At 41.2% G+C, this 22,790-nt stretch overlaps 1 protein-coding gene across 1 annotated transcript in view; it reads right to left on the bottom strand.

Annotated features, from left to right (window-relative positions):
• The window catches only part of TRPC4AP (transient receptor potential cation channel subfamily C member 4 associated protein), a 67,569-nt gene that overhangs the window by 11,574 nt on the left and 33,205 nt on the right, over nt 1-22,790 (bottom strand). The window contains exons 7-9 of the mRNA XM_055436243.2: nt 22,552-22,759; nt 15,122-15,307; nt 1,192-1,334 (exon numbers count right to left, since the gene is read on the bottom strand). Coding sequence (XP_055292218.1) covers nt 1,192-1,334; nt 15,122-15,307; nt 22,552-22,759 — 537 coding nt within the window. The remainder of the gene's footprint in view (nt 1-1,191; nt 1,335-15,121; nt 15,308-22,551; nt 22,760-22,790) is intronic.

Genomic DNA, 22,790 nt, shown 5'->3' with positions numbered 1-22,790 from the left:
CTTAACCATCTCAATAAACGGCAAACCATTCCTCCCACCTGCTTGGAAAGAGGTAAGGAAGTCATCTTTACTTCCTCTCTCCACTTAAGTCCATACCTAACTTCTCAGCAAATCTTACCTGTTCTGCCTTCAAAACAGATCCAGAACAAAAGCACTGCTCACCACCCCTGCCATCAACATGTGGGTCCTAGCTATGGTCAGCTCTTGCACACAGCAGCCGGAGGATGGTTTTCTGTTTCACTCAGGGTGAATGCCAGAGTCCTTAAATGGCCTATGAAAGCCAGAGGCAACCTGGCCCCCTGCAACCCCTCAGCCTGCCTCTCCTGACTGCTGGCTCCAGTCCACCCCAGCTTTCCACGGTTCCACTAAACCACCAGGCCGGTGCCCACCAGGGCCTGCTTCCTTGACCTGGTAGGCCACCTTGGGCGAAGCAGTCAGCATGCCTGGCTCCCTCACTTTCTTCAGGACACTGCCAGGCCAGATGTCATCTTTTCAGCCAGTCTTTCCCCTTCCACCTTCTCTAAAATTGTTCCTCTCTCGCAAACTTGTGATAACCGCATCCATCTCAGAGAGCTGTGTGAGAGAACAGTCTCTGACTCAAAAAGGTGCTCAGGGACGGCCGAGCTCCCAACTCCCCTCAGGCCTCGTCACCTCCCTAGGAGGTAGAAGGAACGGAAGGAAGCCACTTGTCCACCCTGGGGAGAAGCAGGGTGTACTTCCAGAGCACCTCCCGATCCCTCCTTCCCGGAACTGCTTCAAGACTCGGGGAACCTCTGACAGCTGGACCCCTGGTAGCTGCCCAGCTGTCATAACTTGACTTAGTTCTGGCCCACCACCCCAAGCCCCCATATCAGACTGGCAACTCCTCCAGTGCATCTGCAGGGCAGACCCCCACCCTTTACTCCGTGTATTAACAAGGTCGGTTAACATGGCTAAACCACCCACTTCTGCCTGGGGCACTGGAGCTCTGCCTAGAAATGTTGCCCCAGTAAGGTACGATGGAAAGACTATGGGCTCTGGAATCAGACTGGCTTCCTGACTGGTGAAACAGGGCTAAGGAACCCAACTCCTTGCTTTGCTGGGCTAGGGACATTGTGAGACGCAGCCGAGCAGGACACCCGGCATGCCACAAGCGCCCGGGCAGCGTTTGCTCCTGGCGCCTGCTGCTCTGAGGGGTGCGGAGGGGCTCACCTGGTTTCGCTGGCGCCCCATCAGCAGCACGCAGAGCACATACAGCACCTCCAGCTTGTACATGATCTCATGCATGATCTTCATCGACTGCGGCAGCTGGGTCCTAGTTGAAGTGTGAGGCAGGCCATTCTCCTCAGAAGCCCCTGGAGGGGGGAACACAATGGAGGCTGAGACAGCCACCAGGAGAGAGGCTTCAGTCACTGCTCATGAGGAAACATGCCCCTCAAACCTGCCCTGAACAGACTTGAGGTGACAGCCATTAGACTGGGCCCCAAGTCTGTGACAGAGACTCTGAAAGTCAGGCCACCAGGGGTCAGGGAAGCTTAGACATGTATGAAATACGGACTCTGCAATTCTACCCCATCGGCTTTTAACACACAGTAAAAATACTCTGTGACACAGCCCGCGCAGTACCCTAACCCATTCTCTGACCTCATCTGAACCCCTCACCCCACCTCCGCCCCCAGAAGGCACCCAGACAGATGTCCAGCAGGAAATTGTGTCAAATTCTCTTCAGGTCACAAATGACTCTGAATATTTGGTCATTCTGCCGAGATTCCACAAGGGGGCACCGCTGAAGGACTAAAAGGGATCTCTTTAAAAGACTTTTTTCCTCCTATTGCTCAAACAACAGCCATGGGAAGTTTCCTAAGGGAGACGAGGCATCACAATTGATACTGGAGATGGAGATGAACATATTACCTACTAGCAGATCTTCATTTCCCCCGCTTTCATTATTAGCAATGACAGCAACAGCTATGTAGTACCTATGGGACACGATGTGTGTCAAGCACTGTGTTCTGGGCTTTAGATAAACCATTTACCCCACTACCCCGTTAACAAAATAGTCTCGGTGAGTCACACAGTGGAGGGTACTCTCAGGAGCGTGGCAGAGCAAAGGGATGAAGACTGAGGGCTGTGGAACGACAGCCTCCTGGCTGTGGGACCCTGGGTGTGTCACCTCTCCATCAGGCTTTCAAGGGTTCTGTAAACGGGGAGAACAGGAGTGCTGCAGCAGTCAGCCAGAGATCCTGTGCAGAGTGGAGGAGGACACAAAAAGCCCAGAACCTGATTCTTGGGAAGCCTCACTCTTACTGTGCCGTGCTCCAAGTCTTCACAAGCTCTAAGACTATAGCCCTCCAGGCTCTCTGTCCATGGAACTTCCCAGGCAAGAATACTGAAGTGGGTTGCCATTTCCTTCTCCAGGGCATCTTCCAGACCCAGGGATCTAACCTACATTTCTTGCATTGGCATGTGGATTCTTTACCACTGAGTCACCTGGGAAGCCCCAGTCTCACTCTTCAGTCCCTATTATTTTAAATGCTCAGAGTCTGGAGACCTTAGGATTTACTTCCTCTTAGTTTAGCTAGGGACTATATCGGAGAAGGCAATGGCAAGCCACTCTAGTACTCTTGCCTAGAAAATCCCATGGATGAAGGAGCCTGGTAGGTTGCAGTCCGTGGGGTCGCTAAGGGTCAGGCACGACTGAGCGACTTTACTTTCACTTTTCACTTTCACACATTGGAGAAGGAAATGGCAACCCACTCCAGTGTTCTTGCCTGGAGAATCCCAGGGAAGGGGGAGCCTAGTGGGCTTCCGTCTATGGGGTCACAGAGTCGGACACGACTGAAGTGACTTAGCAGCAGCAGCAGCAGTTTTTCTCATCTTTAAGGTGAAAGGATAAATTAGTAACTACTGAGGTCCTTTCATACTCCTACTGGACTGCTGCCCTGGAGGCCTTTTGAAAAGGCCAGAAAATCTGTCTGCTACAGAGCAGTGGTGATAAGATATACCCAGGTGAGACACTCAATTATGAATTCTGTATGGTGATATCATGCCACAAGAACCTAACTTACTCCACCCCATGGACTTGGAACTATTTTTCCAGCCATGTTAAACATCACTAATTTATAAGCTGGAAGACGACCAGTTGCTGAAAGAAGCATGACTGCAGCACAGGGGCTAAAGACTTGGAGCCAGACTGTTAGGTGGCTTTGGGGAAATATGCTGCCATGTCTATGCTTCAGTATCCATCCTCATCTATAAAACAGTGTGTGTGCTGCTGCTCAGTCGCATCCAACTCTTTGCAACCCCCTGGACTGTAGCCTGCCAGGCTCCTCTGTCCATGGAATTTTCCAGGCAAGAATACTGGAGTGGGTTGTCATTTCCTGCTCCAAGGGATCTTCCTGTCCCAGGGATTGAACCCAGGGCTCCTGCATCTTGTCTCTTTGTGTCTCTTGCACTGGCAGGAGGATTCTTTAATATTGTGACACCAGGGAAGCCCAAAACCAACAGTATCTACCTATTACCAATGCTGCAAAGGCTAAATGGCTTAAAATGGCAACAGTATCTATTACCAATGTTGCAAAGATTAAATGACTTAATGTGTTGCTGCTGCTGCTGCTAAGTCACTTCAGTCGTGTCCGACTCTGTGTGACCCCATAGACGGAAGCCCACCAGGCTCCCCCGTCCCTGGGATTCTCCAGGCAAGAACACTGGAGTGGGTTGCCATTTCCTTCTCCAATGTGTGAAAGGGAAAAGTGAAAGTGAAGTCGCTCGGTCGTGTCTGACCCTTAGCGACCCCACGGACTGCAGCCCACCAGGCTCCTCCGTCCATGGGATTTTCCAGGCAAGAGTACTGGAGTGGGGTGCCATTGCGCTGTTAAAAGCACTTAAATTGCCAAGAACATGTACCCTACATACAAGTGTGTGTCAAAAAGAAGTAAAAAACTCTGGGATTTTCAGTTAATGCTCCCTTGCTACTTGTTTTCTTTCTTGTAATCTGCAAGCTCTTAATGGCAACTAAAGTGGCAGTGGGCAAAGACTAAGAAACATTTACTCAAAATCTACTTGAGAAAATGCTATTTATTGACATATATTTTCTTGTATGTTGGGAGAAAAACCATTATTACTCAATTTTATGCCTTGGAACTCCTTGGCCCAGCTCCCAGAACAGTTTCATAGTCAACTGATTGGTAAAAAGAATCTGATGAGTTATCACACAGAACCACACCTCTGCTGCACACCCGCAGGGTACCGTGAAGCCTCTGGTGCCTCAGTATCCTTATCACCTAGACCAGGGGTCAGGGGATGGGGGGGCACTGCGGGAGAGGATCTGTGTGGAAGGAGCAGGGGTGGTGGATGGCACACGAGTCCTCCTCAGTAATGAACCTCTGTGAAGAGATGCAGGCAGCTTGGACTCTTCTGAGTCACTGCCAACTTTTGCTGCCTGGTTTGCAAAGGCCTCATAAGAAACTCTCTGGGATAAATATTTTCAACAAACACAGGCCTCAAAACAATAGCCAGCATGCAGGAACAAGACAATTCCCAAGGATGAGGATAGGAAAACTAGTTTAAGAGGCCTGGCCTTCCCTCCAAATCTCTTCGGTTCCACAATACTGATTAAAGTGGTTATGACCCTCCATACATCTGTACTGTACCTTGGAGCACACTAACTTAAAAAAAACAGCTTTGAGCTATAATTCACATACCATACAATTCATCCCTTTCAAGGATATAACTCACTGGTCTTTAATATATTCACAGAATAGTGCAGCTATCATCACAATCAACATTAGAGCACTTTTATCACCCCACAAAGAAACCGGTTCTATTTGCTTTAGCAGCCACTCCCCATTTCTCACCAAGCCCCTAGAAACCCTGGCATCCATTAGACTATGTTCTGTCTCTTTCTACAAATGCAATCATACAACTTGTCATTTTTTGTTTCCAGCACAATGTTTTCAAGGTTTATTCAGGCTGCAGTATGTATCAGTACTGAATAATATTCTACTACATAAAATACATAAATTTTGTTATCTATTCATCAGTTGATAGATATCTGAGTTGTTTCTGTATTTTGGTTATAATAAATCTGCTACTATGAACATCCATGTGAAAGTTTTTCTGTAAACATATATTTTCATGTATCCTGGGTGTATACCTAGAAGTGGAATTTCCAGGTCATACAAAAACTATGTTTAACTTTTTGAGTAACTGCCAGACTGTTTTCCACAATGGCTGCACCAGTTTGCATGCCTACCAACAGAGAATGAGGGTTCTGATTTTTCCATCTCCTTAAGGACACCTGTTGCTTGTCTTTTTGATGACAGTCATTCCAGTGGGTGTGAAGGGATATCTGATTGTTGGACTGATTTGCATTTCCCTGATAGCTAATGATGTTGAGAATATTTTCATGTGCTTGCTGGTTACTCTTGTATCATCTCTGGAGAAAGTCTATTCAGATCTTTTGCCCATAATTTGAAATGGATGTCTTTTCATTATTGAGCTGTAGGAGTTCTTTATATCTTCTAGATACAAGTCCCTTATTAGATATATGGTTTGCAAAAATGTTCTCTTCTACCCTCCACAAGTGTTCACCCATTCTGGCTTTTCCCTTTCTTGATGTTGCTTTCTGAAATACCAAATATTTTCATTTTAATGAAGTTCAATTTACCTAGTTCTCATCTGGTTGCCTGTGTTAGGCATCATCTAAGAAACCACTAGGGTTTCCCTGGTGGCTCAGTGGTAAAGAATCCACCTGCCACTGCAGGAGATGTAGGTTCAATCTCTGGGTCAGGAGGATCCCCTGTAGAAGGAAATGGCAACCCACTCCAGTATTCTGGCCATGAAAATTCCACTGACAGAGGAGCCTGGTGGGCTACAGTCCACAGGGTCACAAGGGGCCGGACATGACTGAACAACAAAGAAACCACGACCAAATCCAAAGTCCTAAAGAGTTATCCTTGTTTTCTTCTAAGTGTTCTCAAGGATTAGTTCTTAAATTTAGGTCTTTGATCTTTTTGAGCTCATTTTTATACATGATGTGAGGTAGCAAGGGAGGGAAGTCCAACTTCATTCTTTTGCATGTGGATATCTAATGGTCCCAGTACCATCTGCTGAAAAGACTACTGTTTCCCCAACCAAATGGTGTTGGCATTCTTGTTGAAAATCAACTGACCATATAAGTGAGCATTTATTTCTGAATTCTCAATTCTATTTCATTGGGTATATCTCTCGACATCAGTAGCACAATGTCTTGAATATTATAGCTTTGTACTAAGTTGAAAAATTAGGCAATGTAGTCCTCCACTTTATTCAAGACTGCCATAGCTATTTGAGGCCTCTTGCATTTCCAAATGAATCTGAGGGCCTATTAGTTCATTTCTGCAAAGAAGTCAGTCGGGATTGTGACAAGGACTGTGTTGAATCTTTAGACAGACCTGGAGATCAAGGTGCGAATTACTGTTACTTTAATAATATCAATTCTTCTGATTCATGAACAAATGCTTTCTTTACAGTTTTTCAGGTTTTCTTTCAGTAACAACTATGTTTTGTAATTTTCAGAGTGTAAGTTTTCTATTTCTTTGTTAAATATGTCATAGTATTTTATTCTTTTCTGATGCTCTTTTAAATGAAATTGTTTTAATTTCATTCTTGGTTTGTTCATTGCTGCTGTACAGAAATACAACTGATTTCTGTATACTTATCTTGTATGCAGAGTACATCATGAGGAACGATGGGCTGGAAGAAGCACAAGCTGGAATCAAGACTGCTGGGAGAAATATCAATAACCTCAGATATGCAGATGACACTACCCTGATGGCAGAAAGTGAAGAGGAACTCAAAAGCCTCTTGATGAAAGTGAAAGAGGAGAGTGAAAAGGTTGGCTTGAAGCTCAACATTCAGAAAACAAAGATCATGGCATCTGGTCCCATCACTTCATGGGAAATAGATGGAAAAACAGTGGAAACAGTGTCAGACTTTATTTTTTTGGGCTCCAAAATCACTGCAGATGCTGATTGCAGCCATGAAATTAAAAGACGCTTACTCCTTGGAAGGAAAGTTATGACCAACCTTGATAATATATTAAAAAGCAGAGACATTACTTTGCCAACAAAGGTCCATCTAGTCAAGGCTATGGTTTTTCCAGTGGTCATGTATGGATGTAAGAGTTGGACTGTGAAGAAGCTGATCGCCAAAGAATTGATGCTTTTGAACTGTGGTGTTGGAGAAGACTCTTGAGAGTCCCTTGTACCGCAAGGAGATCCAACCAGTCCATTCTAAGGGAGACTGATCCTGGGTGTTCATTGGAAGGACTGATGCTAAAGCTGAAACTGCAATACTTTGGCCACCTCATGCGGCGAGTTGACTCACTGGAAAAGACTCTGATGCTAGGAAAGGTTGGGGGCGGGAGGAGAAGGGGACGACCGAGAATGAGATGGCTGGATGGCATCACCGACTCTGTGGACATGAGTTTGAGTGAACTCCGGGAGTTGGTGATGGACAGGGAGGCCTGGCGTGCTGTGATTCATGGGGTCGCGGAGAGTCGGACACGACTGAGTGACTGAACTGAACTGACTGATCTTGTATGCTTAAGCTGTTGAATGAACTTGTTTATTGGTTTAGCAGTTTTTTAGTGGATCCTTAGGTTTTTCTATACAAGAGATCATGTCATCTGTGACTAAAGACAGTTTTACCTCTTCCTTTTATTTCTTTTTCTTGCCTAACCACACTAGCCAGAACTTCCAGTACAGTGAACACAAGAGCAGGTATCTTTGTCTTGTTCTGATCTTAGTGAGGGAAAAGTTATCAGCCTTTGGCCATTAAGTGTTATGATATTGGCTGTGGGTTTTCTTAGATGCCTTTAAACAAGTTGAGGAATTCTTTTCCATTCCCACTAGAAATGTTATCTTAAAATGGTTTTTGTCAAATGCTTTTACTGCATCTACTGAAATAATCATGTAGTCCTTGTCCGTTTTCCATCAATATGGTATATTAAATTGAGTTTCATATACTGAGTCAACCTTGCATAAATTCCATTTAGTCATGTATACATACTTGATCAGGTATATAATCTTTGTTGCTGTATTTGGTTTGCTAGTATTTTTGTTGAGGCGTTTTGCACATATGTTTGTAAGTTACGTTAGTCTATAATTTCCTTGTGATGTCTCTGGTTTTGATATCAGGGTAATACAGTTTCACAGAATGAATTAAGAATGCTCTTTCCTCTTCTACTTTATGGAAGACTCTGTGATGTACAGGCCTTACTTCTTCTTTAAATGGCTGGTAGAATTAACCAGTGAAGCCTTTTGAGTCAGGACTTGTTTTGGGGATAGTTTTTCATCACTAATTCAATCTCTTGTTATAGGTCTGTTCAGATTTTCTATTTCTTCTTGAGTCAGTTGCAGGAGTTTGTGTCTTTCTTATGATTTTTCCATTTCAGCTGGGTTATCTAATTTATTAGCATATAGTTGTTTATAGTATTCTCTTTTAGTCCTTTTATCTTTGTAAGGTTGGTTATAATATATCCTCTTTCACTCCTGATTTTAGTAATTTGAATCTTGTCTCTTTTTTTGGCTTGATCAGTGCAGCTAAAGATTTGTCAATTTTGCTGATATTTTCAAAGAATCAACTCTTGGTTTTGTGGATTTTCTCTATTGTTTTTCTATTCTCTATTAATTTCCAATTCAATCCTATTATTTCTTCCCATCTGTCTGCTTTGGGAATGTGGTTTGCTCTTCTTTGTTCAATGACTTAAAGCAGAACGTTAGGTTTTTTTTGAGATCTTATTAACTGTAGGCATTTACAGCTATAAATTTCTAAGCATGCTTTAGCTGAAATTCTGTAAATTTTGGTATGCTGTGTCATCATTTTCATTTCATCTCATTCATCTCAAACTATCTTCTAGTTTTCTTCATGATTTTATCTTTGAACCATCAATTATTTAGAAGTGGACTGCTTAACTTCCACACATTTGTGAATTTCCCAAATTTCTTTCTATAATTAATTTTAATATCACTCCATTGTGATTGAAGTATATACTCTACAATTTTAATTCTTTTTTAAGTTTTCTGAATTTTTTTTAGGGCTTAATACATATATATATATATATTTAGTCTAGTTGGCTTACTGTGTTGCTCAAGTCTTCTATTTCCCTGTTGATCTTCTATATACTTATCCATTATTGAAACTGGGTTATTAAAGTTTCCAACTATTATGTTGAACTATTTCCTCTCTTCGAATCTGTTAAGTTTTTGCTTTATTTACTTATTTTTGGCTCTGTTGTTAGATACATATGTGGTTTTAACTGCTAAATCTCAATAGATTTACTATAAAATCTACTTATAAATCTGATAACTTTTTTGTTTGTTTTAAAAGTCTCTCTTATAGTACAGCCATTACAGTTTTTTATGGTTATCTTCTGCATGATATACTTCTATCGTTTACTTTCAATCTATTTCTCTCTGAATAGAAAGTGTGTATCCTGTAGGATGTATATAATGGATCGTTTTAAAAAACCCAACACGGCAATCTGTTTTTTGAATGAATTGTTTAATCTATTCACATTTAATGTTATTACTGACAAAATTGAATGTACTTCTGTCTTTTACTTTTTGTCTTGTTAAAGCTCACTTGTATTCCCCTAGTTCTTTAACACTTTTTGTATTAAGTAAATATTTTCTAGTGTAACAGTGTAATTCCTTTAACTATATTTCTAAAGTTACTATGTCAGCAGTCACTATGTCAGCAGTCACTACAGGGCTTGCTTGCCATATACATCTTGACAGACTCTTTTTTAAACTAACTCCAGGGCTCTTACAGGTCCCTCTTCTCCCTTTTTGTGCTATTATTATGCATACTACATCTACATATGCTGAAAATGAAACAATACAATGTACTATACAAAACACTGTTACACAACATTGTGTAATTATTTCATAAAATTGTATGTCCATTAAAGAAGCTAAGAAAAGAAAGGAGAATAAATATTTATAATTTTCTATAATGACCCTCTTTATTTACCATTTTGATTTTCTTCAGATTCCTGTCAATTTCTGAGTTACTATCTTGTAACAATTTCCTTACGCCAACACAACTTTGGTCCCACCCACTTTCTTTGATCTGTTATTGTCAAATATATTACTCTTCTATTGTTATAGGTTCAACAATATAATTATAAACACAGTTTTACACAACTGCTTTTGAAATTAGTTAAGGAAAAATATGCACTTATATTGTCATTTATAATTATATATAATTACCTTTACTGATGCTGCATTTTTTTGGTATGTGAATCTGAATTACTGGCTGAGGTCACTTGGTTTTAGCCAGTATTTCTCATAAGGGAGATCTGCTAGCAGCAAATTCCCTAAGTTCTTCTTTGTCTAGGCAGTTTATCTAGGTGTTTATTTCACCTTCATTAAAAGACAATTTTTTTAATTGAAGCATAGTTCATTTACATTGTTGTGACAATGTCTGCTATACAGCAAAGTGACTCAGTTATACGTGTATAGACATTCTGTTTTAAAATATTCTTTTCCATTATGGTTTTTCACAGGATATTAAATATACAATATACAATACAATACATTGTTGCACAACACTGTATAATTACTTCATAAAATTGTATGTCCATTAAAAAAGCTAATTAAAGAAAGGAGAATAAATATTTATAATTTTCTATAATGACCCTCTTTATTTACCACTTTGATTTTCTATATAGTATATAGTGCTATATAGTAGGACCTTTTTGTTTATTCATCCTGTATATAATATTTTACATCTGTTAATCCCAAACTCCCAGTCCTTCTTCCCCCCAACGCTGGCAACCACAAGTCTGTTCTCTGTGTCTGTGAGTCTGTTTCTGTTTTGGAGATAGGTTCATGTGTGCCATATTTTAGATTTCACATATTAAGGGATATCATATGGTATTTGTCTTTCTCTTTTTGCCTTACTGCACTCAGTATGATAATCTCTAGTTGCATCCATGTTGCTGCAAATGGTATTGTTTGCTCCTTTTTATGAATGCTCAAACTACCGCACAATTGCACTCATCTCACACGCTAGTAAAGTCATGCTCAAAATTCTCCAAGCCAGGCTTCAGCAATATGTGAACCGTGAACTTCCAGATGTTCAAGCAGGTTTTAGAAAAGGCAGAGGAACCAGAGATCAAATTGCCAACATCCGCTGGATCAGGAGAAAGCAAGAGATTTCCAGAAAAACATCTATTTCTGCTTCATTGACTATGCCAAAGCCTTTGACTGTGTGGATCACAATAAACTGTGGAACATTCTGAAAGAGATGGGAATACCAGACCACCTGACCTGCCTCTTGAGAAATCTGTATGCAGGTCAGGAAGCAACAGTTAGAACTGTACATGGAACAACAGATTGGTTCCAAATAGGAAAAGGAGTACGTCAAGGTTGTATATTGTCACCCTGTTTATTTAACTTATATGCAGAGTACATCATGAGGAACGCTGGGCTGGAAGAAGCACAAGCTGGAATCAAGATTGCTGGGAGAAATATCAATAACCTGAGATATGCAGATGACACCACCCTTATGGCAGAAAGTGAAGAGGAACTCAAAACGTCTCTTGATGAAAGTGAAAGAGGAGAGTGAAAAGTTTGGCTTGAAGCTCAACATTCAGAAAACAAAGATCATGGCATCTGGTCCCATCACTTCATGGGAAATAGATGGGGAAACAGTGGAAACAGTGTCAGACTTTATTTTTGGGGGCTCCAAAATCACTGCAGATGCTGATTGCAGCCATGAAATTAAAAGATGCTTACTCCTTGGAAGGAAAGTTATGACCAACCCAGATAGCATATTAAAAAGCAGAGACATTACTTTGCCAACCAAGGTCTGTCTAGTCAAGGCTATGCTTTTTCCTGTGGTCATGTATGGATGTGAGAGTTGGACTGGGAAGAAAGCTGAGTGCCGAAGAACTGATGCTTTTGAACTGTGGTGCTGGAGAAGACTCCTGAGAGTCCCTTGCACTGCAAGGAGGTCCAACCAGTCCATTCTGGGGGAGATCAATCCTGGGTGTTCATTGGAAGGACTGATGCTGAAGCTGAAACTGCAATACTTTGGCCACCTCATGCGACGAGTTGACTCACTGGAAAAGACTCTGATGCTGGGAGGGATTGGGGGTGGGAGGAGACGGGGACGACAGAGAATGAGATGGCTGGATGGCATCACCGACTCGATGGACATGAGTTTGAGTGAACTCCAGGAGTTGGTGATGGACAGGGAGGCCTGGCATGCTGTGATTCATGGGGTTGCAAAGAGTCGGACACGACTGAGCGACTGAACTGAACTTGCTATGCAAAAGCTTGTAAGTTTGATTAGGTCTCTTTTGTTTATTTTTGTTTTTATTGCCTTGAGGGAATCACCTTCATCTGAAAAAAAGGTTTTACTGGATATAACTCTTGGCTGAGTTTTTTCCCCAGCACTTTGAGTATGTCATTTCACTCCCTCTGGCTGCTATCATTTCTGATGATCTGAGATAATCTTGGGCATGATGATTCATTTCTTTCTTGCTATTTTCAAGACTTTCTCTGTCTTCCAGCATTTTCATTATGATGTGCCTGGGTGTAAATCTTTTGAGTTTATTGTAGTTCTTTGAACTTCTTGGATGTGTACACACTGATCAAATTTGGGGAGTTTTCAGCAATTACTTTTTAAATTTTTTTTTCTGTTCCTTTCTCTCAGTAAACTTTTCATTCCAGGTACTGTATTTTTCATCTCTGGAACTTCCTTTTGACTTTTTATAGCTTTTATCTGGTTATTAATATTCTCTATATGATGACTCTTTGTGCTTCTTTGAGCATAGTTACCTTTAGCTCTTTGACCATAATTATGATGTCTCTGTTAATTCTAACATCTGAGCTCTTTCACAGGCAACTTCTTTTGCCTGCTTTCTCCTATGTATGGGTCATATTTTCCTGTTTCTTTGTACGCCTCAATTTTGTTAAACACTGGAAATTTTAGGTAAATATTATAGCAACTCTTGATTCTGATTCCCCTTCCTCCTTTCAGGGCATGTTGTTATTTTCTTGTTTGTTCAGTGACCTGCCTAGCTACTTGTGGTAAAGTCTATTTCTCTGAGGACTAATTTGTTGTTTTCTTGTTTCTTTGTTTAGTGACCTGCCTAGCTACTTGGGGGTAAAGTCTATTTCTCTGAGGACTGATTTGTTGTTTTCTTGTTTAGTGACCTACCAAGTCACTTGTGGTCAAGTCTACTTCCCTGAGGACTGATGGGCCCCTCCGCCAGCCTTGGGCATGTGTCCCTGGATGACAGTGTTTTTAGCAGGGCTCTCTTTGTCTGGATCTTACCCTCATCTCTCTGTTAAACTTTCTGCCTCATCTGATACGAAACCCAGCTGTCAGGCTCCACTAATTGCTAGCTGACTGCTCTACTGTTTTTGACAAAGCCTTGAGGCATAAATTGCTCCAGAGTCTGATTCAATTAAATTCAGGCAGGGGTAGTTTTTGAGACTGAGGTTTCTTGTGACCTCAGCTTTAAGCTCTTCTCAGCCACCTCTTTCCCTGGTTCTCTGCGGAACTAGCTGGCACATGGTTTGACTTTTAATTCTCAATGAAAAATAAGTCCTTTTATTTTCTTAAAAAATCTACACTGTTTCTGAGAATGACCTTGAACTCAAACTTCCCAACATTCTGTTCTTACCTATTACCTCTCTGCCTGGCAAAATCTCAGTGCTACTACTCTGAGCAGGATTGATAGCCTCCACTGTCTTCTCAGCTTGCCTCTCTCTACATGGTGGAACCTCTGTTCCACAAGTGAACTGCGGCAAGGTGATAAGGGCCACAGAATTCTTGGCCTACTGGGCCAAGCTTCTGAGCTATGAGTACGGTATGGAGGTGGATGGAAGGAAGGAGCCCCTGGCATCACGCTAAGTAAAATAAGTCAGAGAAAGACAAATACTGTGTAATACCAATTATATGTAGAATCTAAAAAAAGCTGAATTCAGAGAAACAGAGTGGTGGTTACTAGCAGTTAGGAGTTGGGAAAATGAGAAGTTATTGGTTAAAGAACACAAACTTCCAGTTATAAGATTAATAAGTTCTGGGTGTCCAATAGAGAAGATGGTGATTATAGCTAATAATACCATTATCATATACCTGAATGTTGCTAATACAGTAGATCTTAAATATTCTCACCAGAAAAAAAGAAATGTTAATTATCTGATGAGATAGAGGTGTCAGTTAAGGCTACAGAGGTAATCACTTTATGATACATAAACATATGAAATCAACACATTGTACAATGGGAAGGGAAAGGAAGGGAGAAGGAAAGGAGCCCCTGCCCTCGTGGCTATATTCATCAAGAATTCAGCCTCTTCCACTTGGAGCTAGAAGGAATGAGAGCCTGTCCCTCCCAGTGAGATTCTGTATCCTTATCTGGGAACTGAGAGAGCCCTGTCTTTCTGGCCACACTTGCCCAGAGTGGAACTTGCATCAAGCAGAAATTCCAGCGTCACAAGCTCTCAACGTTCGCAATTTTAGTAGATTTTTCTGGAAGAAATGTTTCCCTACTTGCTGTATGCTCTGAGAACAACTTCCACAGACTTTACATCAATGTCTGCTGCTGCTGCTGTTGCGTATCCCAGGAATGAAACTCCTCCCTTCACTTTTATCTGAATGATTCCAGTGGGAATTCCTGTGTTTGTACAATTTGACCCTAGAGTCAAATGCTTTGGGTTGAGTACCTCACCCAAAACAGAGCAGTTCACCGAAAAGCTGAAGCTGAGACTAGGAGTCCACACATTTCCAGGCAGCATACTCATCAGAATGGAGAACGGAGAAGACTAAAGCAATGTGTAGAAAGAAGCAGGGACAGAGAAAGATCATCTGGGTTGCTAAGAATGTTCTGGTAATGGTTTTCCAGTTGGTCCTTTGGGTTCTGTAATAAAGATCCTGTCCCTGAAATCAGGTCTGCTTTGAGGGAGCTCCAAGAAATTCTGTCATTTGCTATTAAAATCTGAACAATCATGATTCAGGACTGCCCTGAGGGAGATTCTGTTTTGAGTCAATTTCAACTTATTCTCCTTGGAAAAGAGGTCAAGAATGGCTCTAGGAACCCACAGGAACACTCCCCACCTCTCAGGAGACCTGCCCCGGGTACCTTGATTGTGCTCAGATTCTTCATTAGCCACTCGCATCAGGGCATCTAGCACCAAAGCATTGTCCAGCCACGTGTACCACTCCTCCAACTCCTGCAGGAAGCTGGCTGTGCCCGTTGATTCTGACACCTTTCGAGTTGCCAGCTTGCAAAGCCGCTCGACAAAGCCAGGGATGCTGAGGAGGGCCGCTGCCGAGGAAAAACAAGAGAGAAAACAGAGACCAGTGCTACAGCTCTCAACAGACAACCAGATCCTCACCTGCATGAGAGGAATGATCTTTTTAAGTGAAAATTGGTTTTCTTTTATTTTTTAATTGGAATATAATTACTTTACAATGTTGTGTTAGTTTCTGCTGTACAACAACCTGAATCAGCTCTATGTATACATACATCCCCTCCCTCTTGAGCCTCCCTCCCACTCCCTGCATCCCACCCAGAGGAATGACTCTTAAGCTGACAGCAGTTAGAACTTCCTTTAAAAATGAAATGCCCACCCAAGGTAAAATAGTAATAAAGGGAGAGAAATAAGAGCAATTTTAGCAGGTGCAGGGAGTCAGGCTCTCTCCTATCAATTGGTGGGAATATAAATCGGAATAACCTTTAGGCCTTGTATCTCTCTCTTTGAGCTAGAGGTCCATTTCTGTGAATTCACCATAAAGAAATAATTAATTACATATAGATAGATAGGTATCTGTATAGAGAGGTTCACTGGTGTTTCTATAACAGCGAAAGTCACAGATGACTATAAGTTCATTAATAGCATACCGATTAAATACAATACATCCATGCAGAGGAACAAAATACACAGATACTAAAAACAATGACACATATGTCTTTATTCAGCAACTCTAAAGAGGTGTTTAATTTACTTCTTAAAGAAGTAAATTATTAAACAGTATAGGCTTAAGCCCATTTGCTTTAAATTTTAAAGTTTTCTTCTTTAAAATATGCACATAATATATATACATACACATACATGAAGAATGGAAGGATATATACCAAAGTATTTATTGTGGCTGTTCCTGAGTAGGAGAGGATACAAACACTTCTTTTAAAATTACTTAACTATCTGATTTTCCTATAACACACACACCAGGAAGAAAAAAAAGATAGTCCTTTTTTTTTTTTTTTAAAGGTAAAGAAAGAAACTTAAACACCCAACTACTATTTCCACCAGTTCCATTGTACTCAATGATGAGTAAGACACACACTCTGGTCAGCATAAACAACATAATAAACGTTGAAGGAAGGGAATTCAGGTTCAAATCTTGGCTCCAAAATTTAACCCTCTTTAAAATAAAGCTAATGTCTGTGCCTATTTGCTTGTGGATATACTAAATCTTGGAAGGATAGAAAAGAGTGGTTGCCAAAGAAAAAGAGAATATGGCCATTGAGAATAGTGTGAAGGGAAGTTTTCAGTGAACACCTCTCTGAATTTGTAATTTTCTGAACCATGAAAATGTAACATCTAGTAAAAAATTAACAAATAGATATTTCAAAATATCAAGATATTAATATTACTTGGGAGAGTATAATACTGTATAAAGAGTTATGTTTCAAGAATCACCATCTTACAGAATCACTGAAATATATGCAGGTGAAATCTTGTAACGTCTGGGATCTGCTTCAAAATATCCAAAGTGAGGAAGGGAGGAGTAATGGAGGGTAGAAACAGGCCATCCATCAGTTGATAACTGCTGAAGGTCGGTAATACGTAAACAGGGATCATTGTACTGTTATATACATGTCTCTACTTTTATATGTGTGAAGATTCCCGTAACAAAAAATTCTAAAATAAATCCTAAAAGAATACAACTTTAAAGAAAATTCTTTAAAAACAGAATAAATAAAAACAAAGTAACTAGTTAGGAGGATTATAAGATGTCATATGAATTTAGTCCCAGCAGAAATTGGCAAATCACCTTAGCCCCCTTTCTACCCTCACTATAAAATAATGTATGACCTCATTAATAAAGATGAAATAAAACTACATTTAAACTTTTCCTCAAAAAGTTAAACATAGAATTATTATACCATATGACTGAGCAATTCCATCCTAAGTATTCATTCTGTAAGATCTTACAGAAAAATCTGAATGAACTTTTAGGCCAACCCAATACATACCCAAAAGAAATGAAAGTAGGTGCTCGAACAAATACATGTGTTCAGAGAAGCACTATTCACAGCAGACTACTGTGTAACTAACCCAAATGTCCATCAATAGATACACAAATTTTGTTCAGTTCAGTTCAGTTCAGTCGCTCAGTCGTGTCCGACTCTCCGCGACCCCATGAATCACAGCACGCCAGGCCTCCCTGTCCATCACCAACTCCCGGAGTTCACTCAAACTCATGTCCACAGAGTCGGTGATGCCATCCAGCCATCTCATTCTCTGTCGTCCCCTTCTCCTCCCGCCCCCAACCTCTCCCAGCATCAGAGTCTTTTCCAGGGAGTCAATGAGGCACATGAGGTGGCCAAAGTATTGCAGTTTCAGTACATACACACAAAAAAGAATGAAAAAAGAATGAAACACTGACATTCAACAGCACTGATGAACCTCAAAAACATCATGATAAGTGAAAAAGGTATGAGATGTGATACAAAAGGCCACACATCTTTTTAATCCATTAATATGAAAAACCCAGAATAGGTGAATCCACAGACAGAAAGCCAGTGGTTGGGGGGAACAGAGCTTCCCAGGCAGCGCTAGTGGTAAAGAACCTGCCTGCCAATGCAGGAGACCTAAGAGATGCAGGGGTCTGATCCCTGGGTTGAGAAGATCCCTTGGAGGAAGGCGATGACAACCCACTCCAGTATTCTTGCCTGGAGAATCCCATGGGACAGAGAAGCCTGGTAGGGTCACAAAGAGCTGGACACAACTAAGGCCACTTAGCATGGGGGTGCTGGGAGAGGGGTTGGGGAATAACTGCTCAGTGTGTTCAGGGTTTTCTGTTGGGATGAGGAAAACGTTTTGGAACTAGATGGAGGTGGTGGCCGCACAAACTGCAAATGTACTATAAGTCACTGAATTAAGTGGTTAGTTTTTTAATGTGACTTTCACCTCAAGTAACAAAAATATACTGGGATAGAATTTTTTGGTTTTGTTTTTACACTTTTTTTTTTGAGATACCATTTCTTACTTATCAAGTTTGACAAATATCAAGAAATGTAAAATATCCCTATACTGGGAAGGGTACACAGGGTGGGAAGATGAACTAGTAATTTCTATGAAGGTAAATCTGTTAACATCTATCAGCATTTAAAAGGCAAATATCCAGCACATTAAACTCTATACATGAGGGATGTTATTTGTAGGAACAAAGACAAGGGAAACCAAATTTCCATCAACAGTGGACTAATTAAAGAGACTGTGGTATGCCCATACACTGGCTATCCACTTGTAAAAAGGAATCAGGTAATGCTACACGTACTGGAATGGGATGCTTTGTAAGATTAAGTTATCTGAAAAGAGTCAGAGGCAGAATGGTGCTTATGTACATCATCATCAGTACAAACAGAGAGGAGCCAGTCTTCTCTCATCCCCTCCTCCACCCCCGTGACTGGGCATGTACAGATTATCTCTGGAGGGACGGACGAGGAACTGGTAATGCGTCACCACTGGGAGGAGAGCGAACTTTCTGCGGTACACCTGCTTCATCTTGTAGTTTGTGTGGATTTCCCTCCACAAAAAATAAAATAAATGAAGAGTTTGAATTCTAAAAGTTTCTACTTTTGAAAAATTTCAAAAACATGGATTTTTAGTCACACCTTCTTTCTCCAGGTAAACAGCTCCAGTTTTCCTAACTGTTCCTCAGAGGGCAGTTCCTAAGACCTAGTCTACACACCCTGAACACTAAACACAGCCATTCAGATGTGACCTGCCCAGTATTTAGGATTCTGAGACTGATTCCCACCCCACAGGGTCCTGAGCGTTTGCTGGTCACTCATCTCTGATGAATGTTATGGATTCTCTGATGATGAAAGCTGATCAAAGTTATGGATTCTCTTCTCAGAAAAAACTCACTGGCCTAATTTTACTCACCAACTTATGCACAATCCCAGGGGACTGGCACCCCAGCATTGTATAATCTTTGTACTTCTCACAGCTTTACCAGTAGCTACCACACACACTGTTGGCTAATGTGAAACCAGCTGAAAATTAAATCATCCACAACTTCCAATAATTTCTGCAAAAGCAGACCTCATCTCTCCTATTTGTTAAAGCATCAGTATTTCCCAAATATTCCTGTAAATTTTTCTGCTGCAGTTGAGGCCCTGCTTTCCAGATCTCTGAGAGGATTCTGAGTTCCATTCGAGCTCGTATGCTGTGTAAATTAGCCCGTCTCATCTTGGTGTCACCTACAAATTGATAATTGCCAGGCAGGCCTGAGGCTTTATTTACATCTCTGACTAAAATTTGAAAGACTTTTCCCCCACAGATGGATCCACTTGTTCCCAACTGAATCGACAGAGGAGATAACTGGTAGTTTCTGAGCAGCCTATTAAGTGATCTAACATTTTTATTAACTGAGGGGCAGGAAGATAGTATAAATCATCATTTTGCTGGTCAAGAACATGATTTCACAGTCGCAGTTTATTAGAAACAAAACAAAAACTTTTTGGCAACAGCCTACACACTTTAGCCTTCCATACTATAATGGAATGGATTGTGTCCCCCCAAAAATTCTTATGTTGAAGCCTAATCCACAACATGACTGTATCTGGAGACAGAGTCTTTAGGGAGGTAATTAAATGAGGTCATAAAATGAGGTCCTAATCTGACAGGAATGGTATCCTTATTTAAGAGGATGAGACACCAGAGCTCTCTGTGCATGTGCAGAGAGAAGGTCACACTGAGGACACAGTGAGAAGGTGGCCATCTGCAAGTCAGGAAGAGAGGCCTCACCAAAACCGCTGCTGATGGCACTGGCTTCTTGGACCTGTAGCCTCCAAAACTGTGAGAAACTAATTTCTGTTGTTTAAGCCACTCAGTCTGTGCTATCCTGTTATGGTAGCCAAAGCTGACTATTATGTATACCTTTATTTCCTTAAGCAACTAAAAACAGAGCTACCAGTCAGATCCTGCAATCCCACTCCTGGGCATATATCTGGTGGTTTAGTCATTAAGTCGTGTCCAACTCTTGCTACCCCACAGACTGTAGCCCGCCAGGCTCCTCTGTCCATGGGATTAATACTGGAAAGGGTTGCCATTTTCTTCCCCAGGGTATCTTCCCAACCCAGGAATCGAACCCAGGTCTCCTGCCCTGCAGGCAGATTCTTTACTGACTGAGCTATAAGGGAAGCCCTGCATATACCTGGAGAATACCCATCCTTCAAAAAGATACATACACCACAACATTCATCGCAGCACTATTTATAACAGCCAGAACATGGAGGCAACCCAAATGTCCATTGACAGATGAATGGATAAAGATGTGGTACATATACACAATGGAGTATTACTCAGCCATAAAAATGAATAACGCCACTCGCAGCAACATGGAATGACCTACAGATTGTCATACTGAGTGAAGTAAGCCAGAGAAAGATAAATACCATGTAATACTCCTTAAATGTGGAATCTAAAAGAAAAAAAAAAGGTACAAATAAACTTATTCACAAAACAGAAATAGAGTCATATATGGAGAAAACAAACTTACTAAGGGGGAAGGGGGGAGGGATAAACTGGAAGACTGGAATTGATATACACACACTGCTACACATAAAATAGAAAACTAGTAAGAAACTTCTGTATAGCACAGGGGACTCTACTCAGCATTCTGTGATGACCTCTGTGGGAAAAAAATTTCTTAAAAAAGTGGATGCATGTATATGCATAACTGATTCATGTTGCTGTACAGCTGAAACACATTGTATATCAACTATACTTCAATAAAAAAAGAGACTGCTGAAATGACAAAGGATTTAAGAATATTACATAAATTTAGTTGATAAAGCAACAGCAGGGTTTGAGAAGATTGACTCCAATTTTGAAGTAAGTTCTACTATGAGTAAAATGCTAACAAACAGTATTGCCTGCTACAGAGAAATCATTCATGAAAGAGTCAATCCATGTGGCAAACTGCTGTCTTATTTTAAGAAACTGCCACAGCTACCCAAGCTTCAGCAACCACCACCCTGATCAGTTAGCAGCCCTCAACACTGAGGCAAAGAGATTATAACTCTCTGAAGGCTCAGATAATGGCTAGCACTTTAAGCAATATTTTTAATTAAAGTATGTACTTTTTTTCAGATATAGTGCTATTATTACACAATAGACTAAGTATAGTGTAAACATAACCTTTTTATGCACTGGGAAACCAAAAAGTTTGTGTGACTCTATTGCAGTATTTGTTTTTTAATCACAGTGCTGCAGATACCGAAACCGAACTTCCAGTCTCTCTAATGTATGACTGTATATATCTTTCTCTCTGTTTGTGTGTGTGTGTTTGTGTATGTGTGTGTGTGTACGTGCTAAGTCGCTTCAGTCGTGTCCGACTGTTCACATCCCCATGGACTGTAGCTTGCCAGGCTCCTCTGTCCATGGGGAATCTCCAGGCAAGAATACTGGAGTGGGCTGCCGTGCCCTCCTCCAGGGGATCTTCCCCATACATAGACACATACACACACAGAGCATACAGCATCAGTCAGTATCAGTTCAGTCGCTCAGTCATGTCTGACTCTTTGTGACCCCATGGACTGTAGCATGCCAGGCTGCCCTGTCCATCACCAACTCCCAGAGCTTGCTCAAACTCATGTCCATCGAGTCAGTGATGCCATCCAACCACCTCATCCTCTGTCGTCCCCTTCTCCTCCTGCTTTCAGTCTTTCCCAGCATCAGGGTCTTTTCCAATGAGTCAGTTCTTTGCATCAGGTGGCTGAAGTACTGGAGTTTCAGCTTTAGCATCAGCCCTTCCAATGAATAGTCAGGACAGATTTTCTTTCGGATGGACTGGTTTGATCTCCTTGCAGTCCAAGAGACTCTCAAGAGTCTTCTCCAACACCACAGTTCAAAAGCATCAATTCTTTGGTGCTCAGCTTTCTTTATACTCCAACTCTCATATGCATACATGACTACTGGAAAAACCATAGCTTTGACTAGACGGACCTTTGTCAGCAAAGTAATGACCAAAGATTTTTTGCAGATAGCATAAAGACCCAGAAAAGGTGTAGTGGAACAAAAGATATATATACTTTTAATTTTGATAAATAATGGTGCTTCACTTTTAAAAATTCTGGATCTAGTAAAACATCTGATGGCTATGGACTTGGTCCCCCAAAATAATGAACAGATACACACAAATTTTACATACTGTAAGTGGACCCAAGGAGCCCTCACATGGGAGTCAAATCTCTAGAAATACTGAAAGAGAAGATTTAGGAAGGGATCTCAGTGCTACAATGTCAAAATTCTGACAACTTAGAGAGTTTACCTTGGTTAATTTCAGCTGCAGAAGGCCCCAAGCTCAAGCTCTTCTTCTGCTGAGCATTTTTGGCAAGAAGCGTATGCTTGTCATCATTCCCTGTATCCATCTCTGAAATGGTGACAGCCAGAATCCGGCAGAAATTAGCAAGCTGTTGCTGATCGAAATTGGATACTAAGGAACTCAGATTGGGGACTTCATCTAGTCGGATCATTTCCTACAAAAGACACAAACAGAACAATTCCCGT

Source organism: Moschus berezovskii, chromosome 15, assembly GCF_049115385.1.
Source record: "Moschus berezovskii isolate FMDL1 chromosome 15, NW_MosBer_1.0, whole genome shotgun sequence".
Taxonomy (NCBI): domain Eukaryota; kingdom Metazoa; phylum Chordata; class Mammalia; order Artiodactyla; family Moschidae; genus Moschus; species Moschus berezovskii.
The sequence above is the reverse complement of the archived record's forward strand: the minus strand, read 5'-3'. Positions and strand labels throughout refer to the sequence as shown.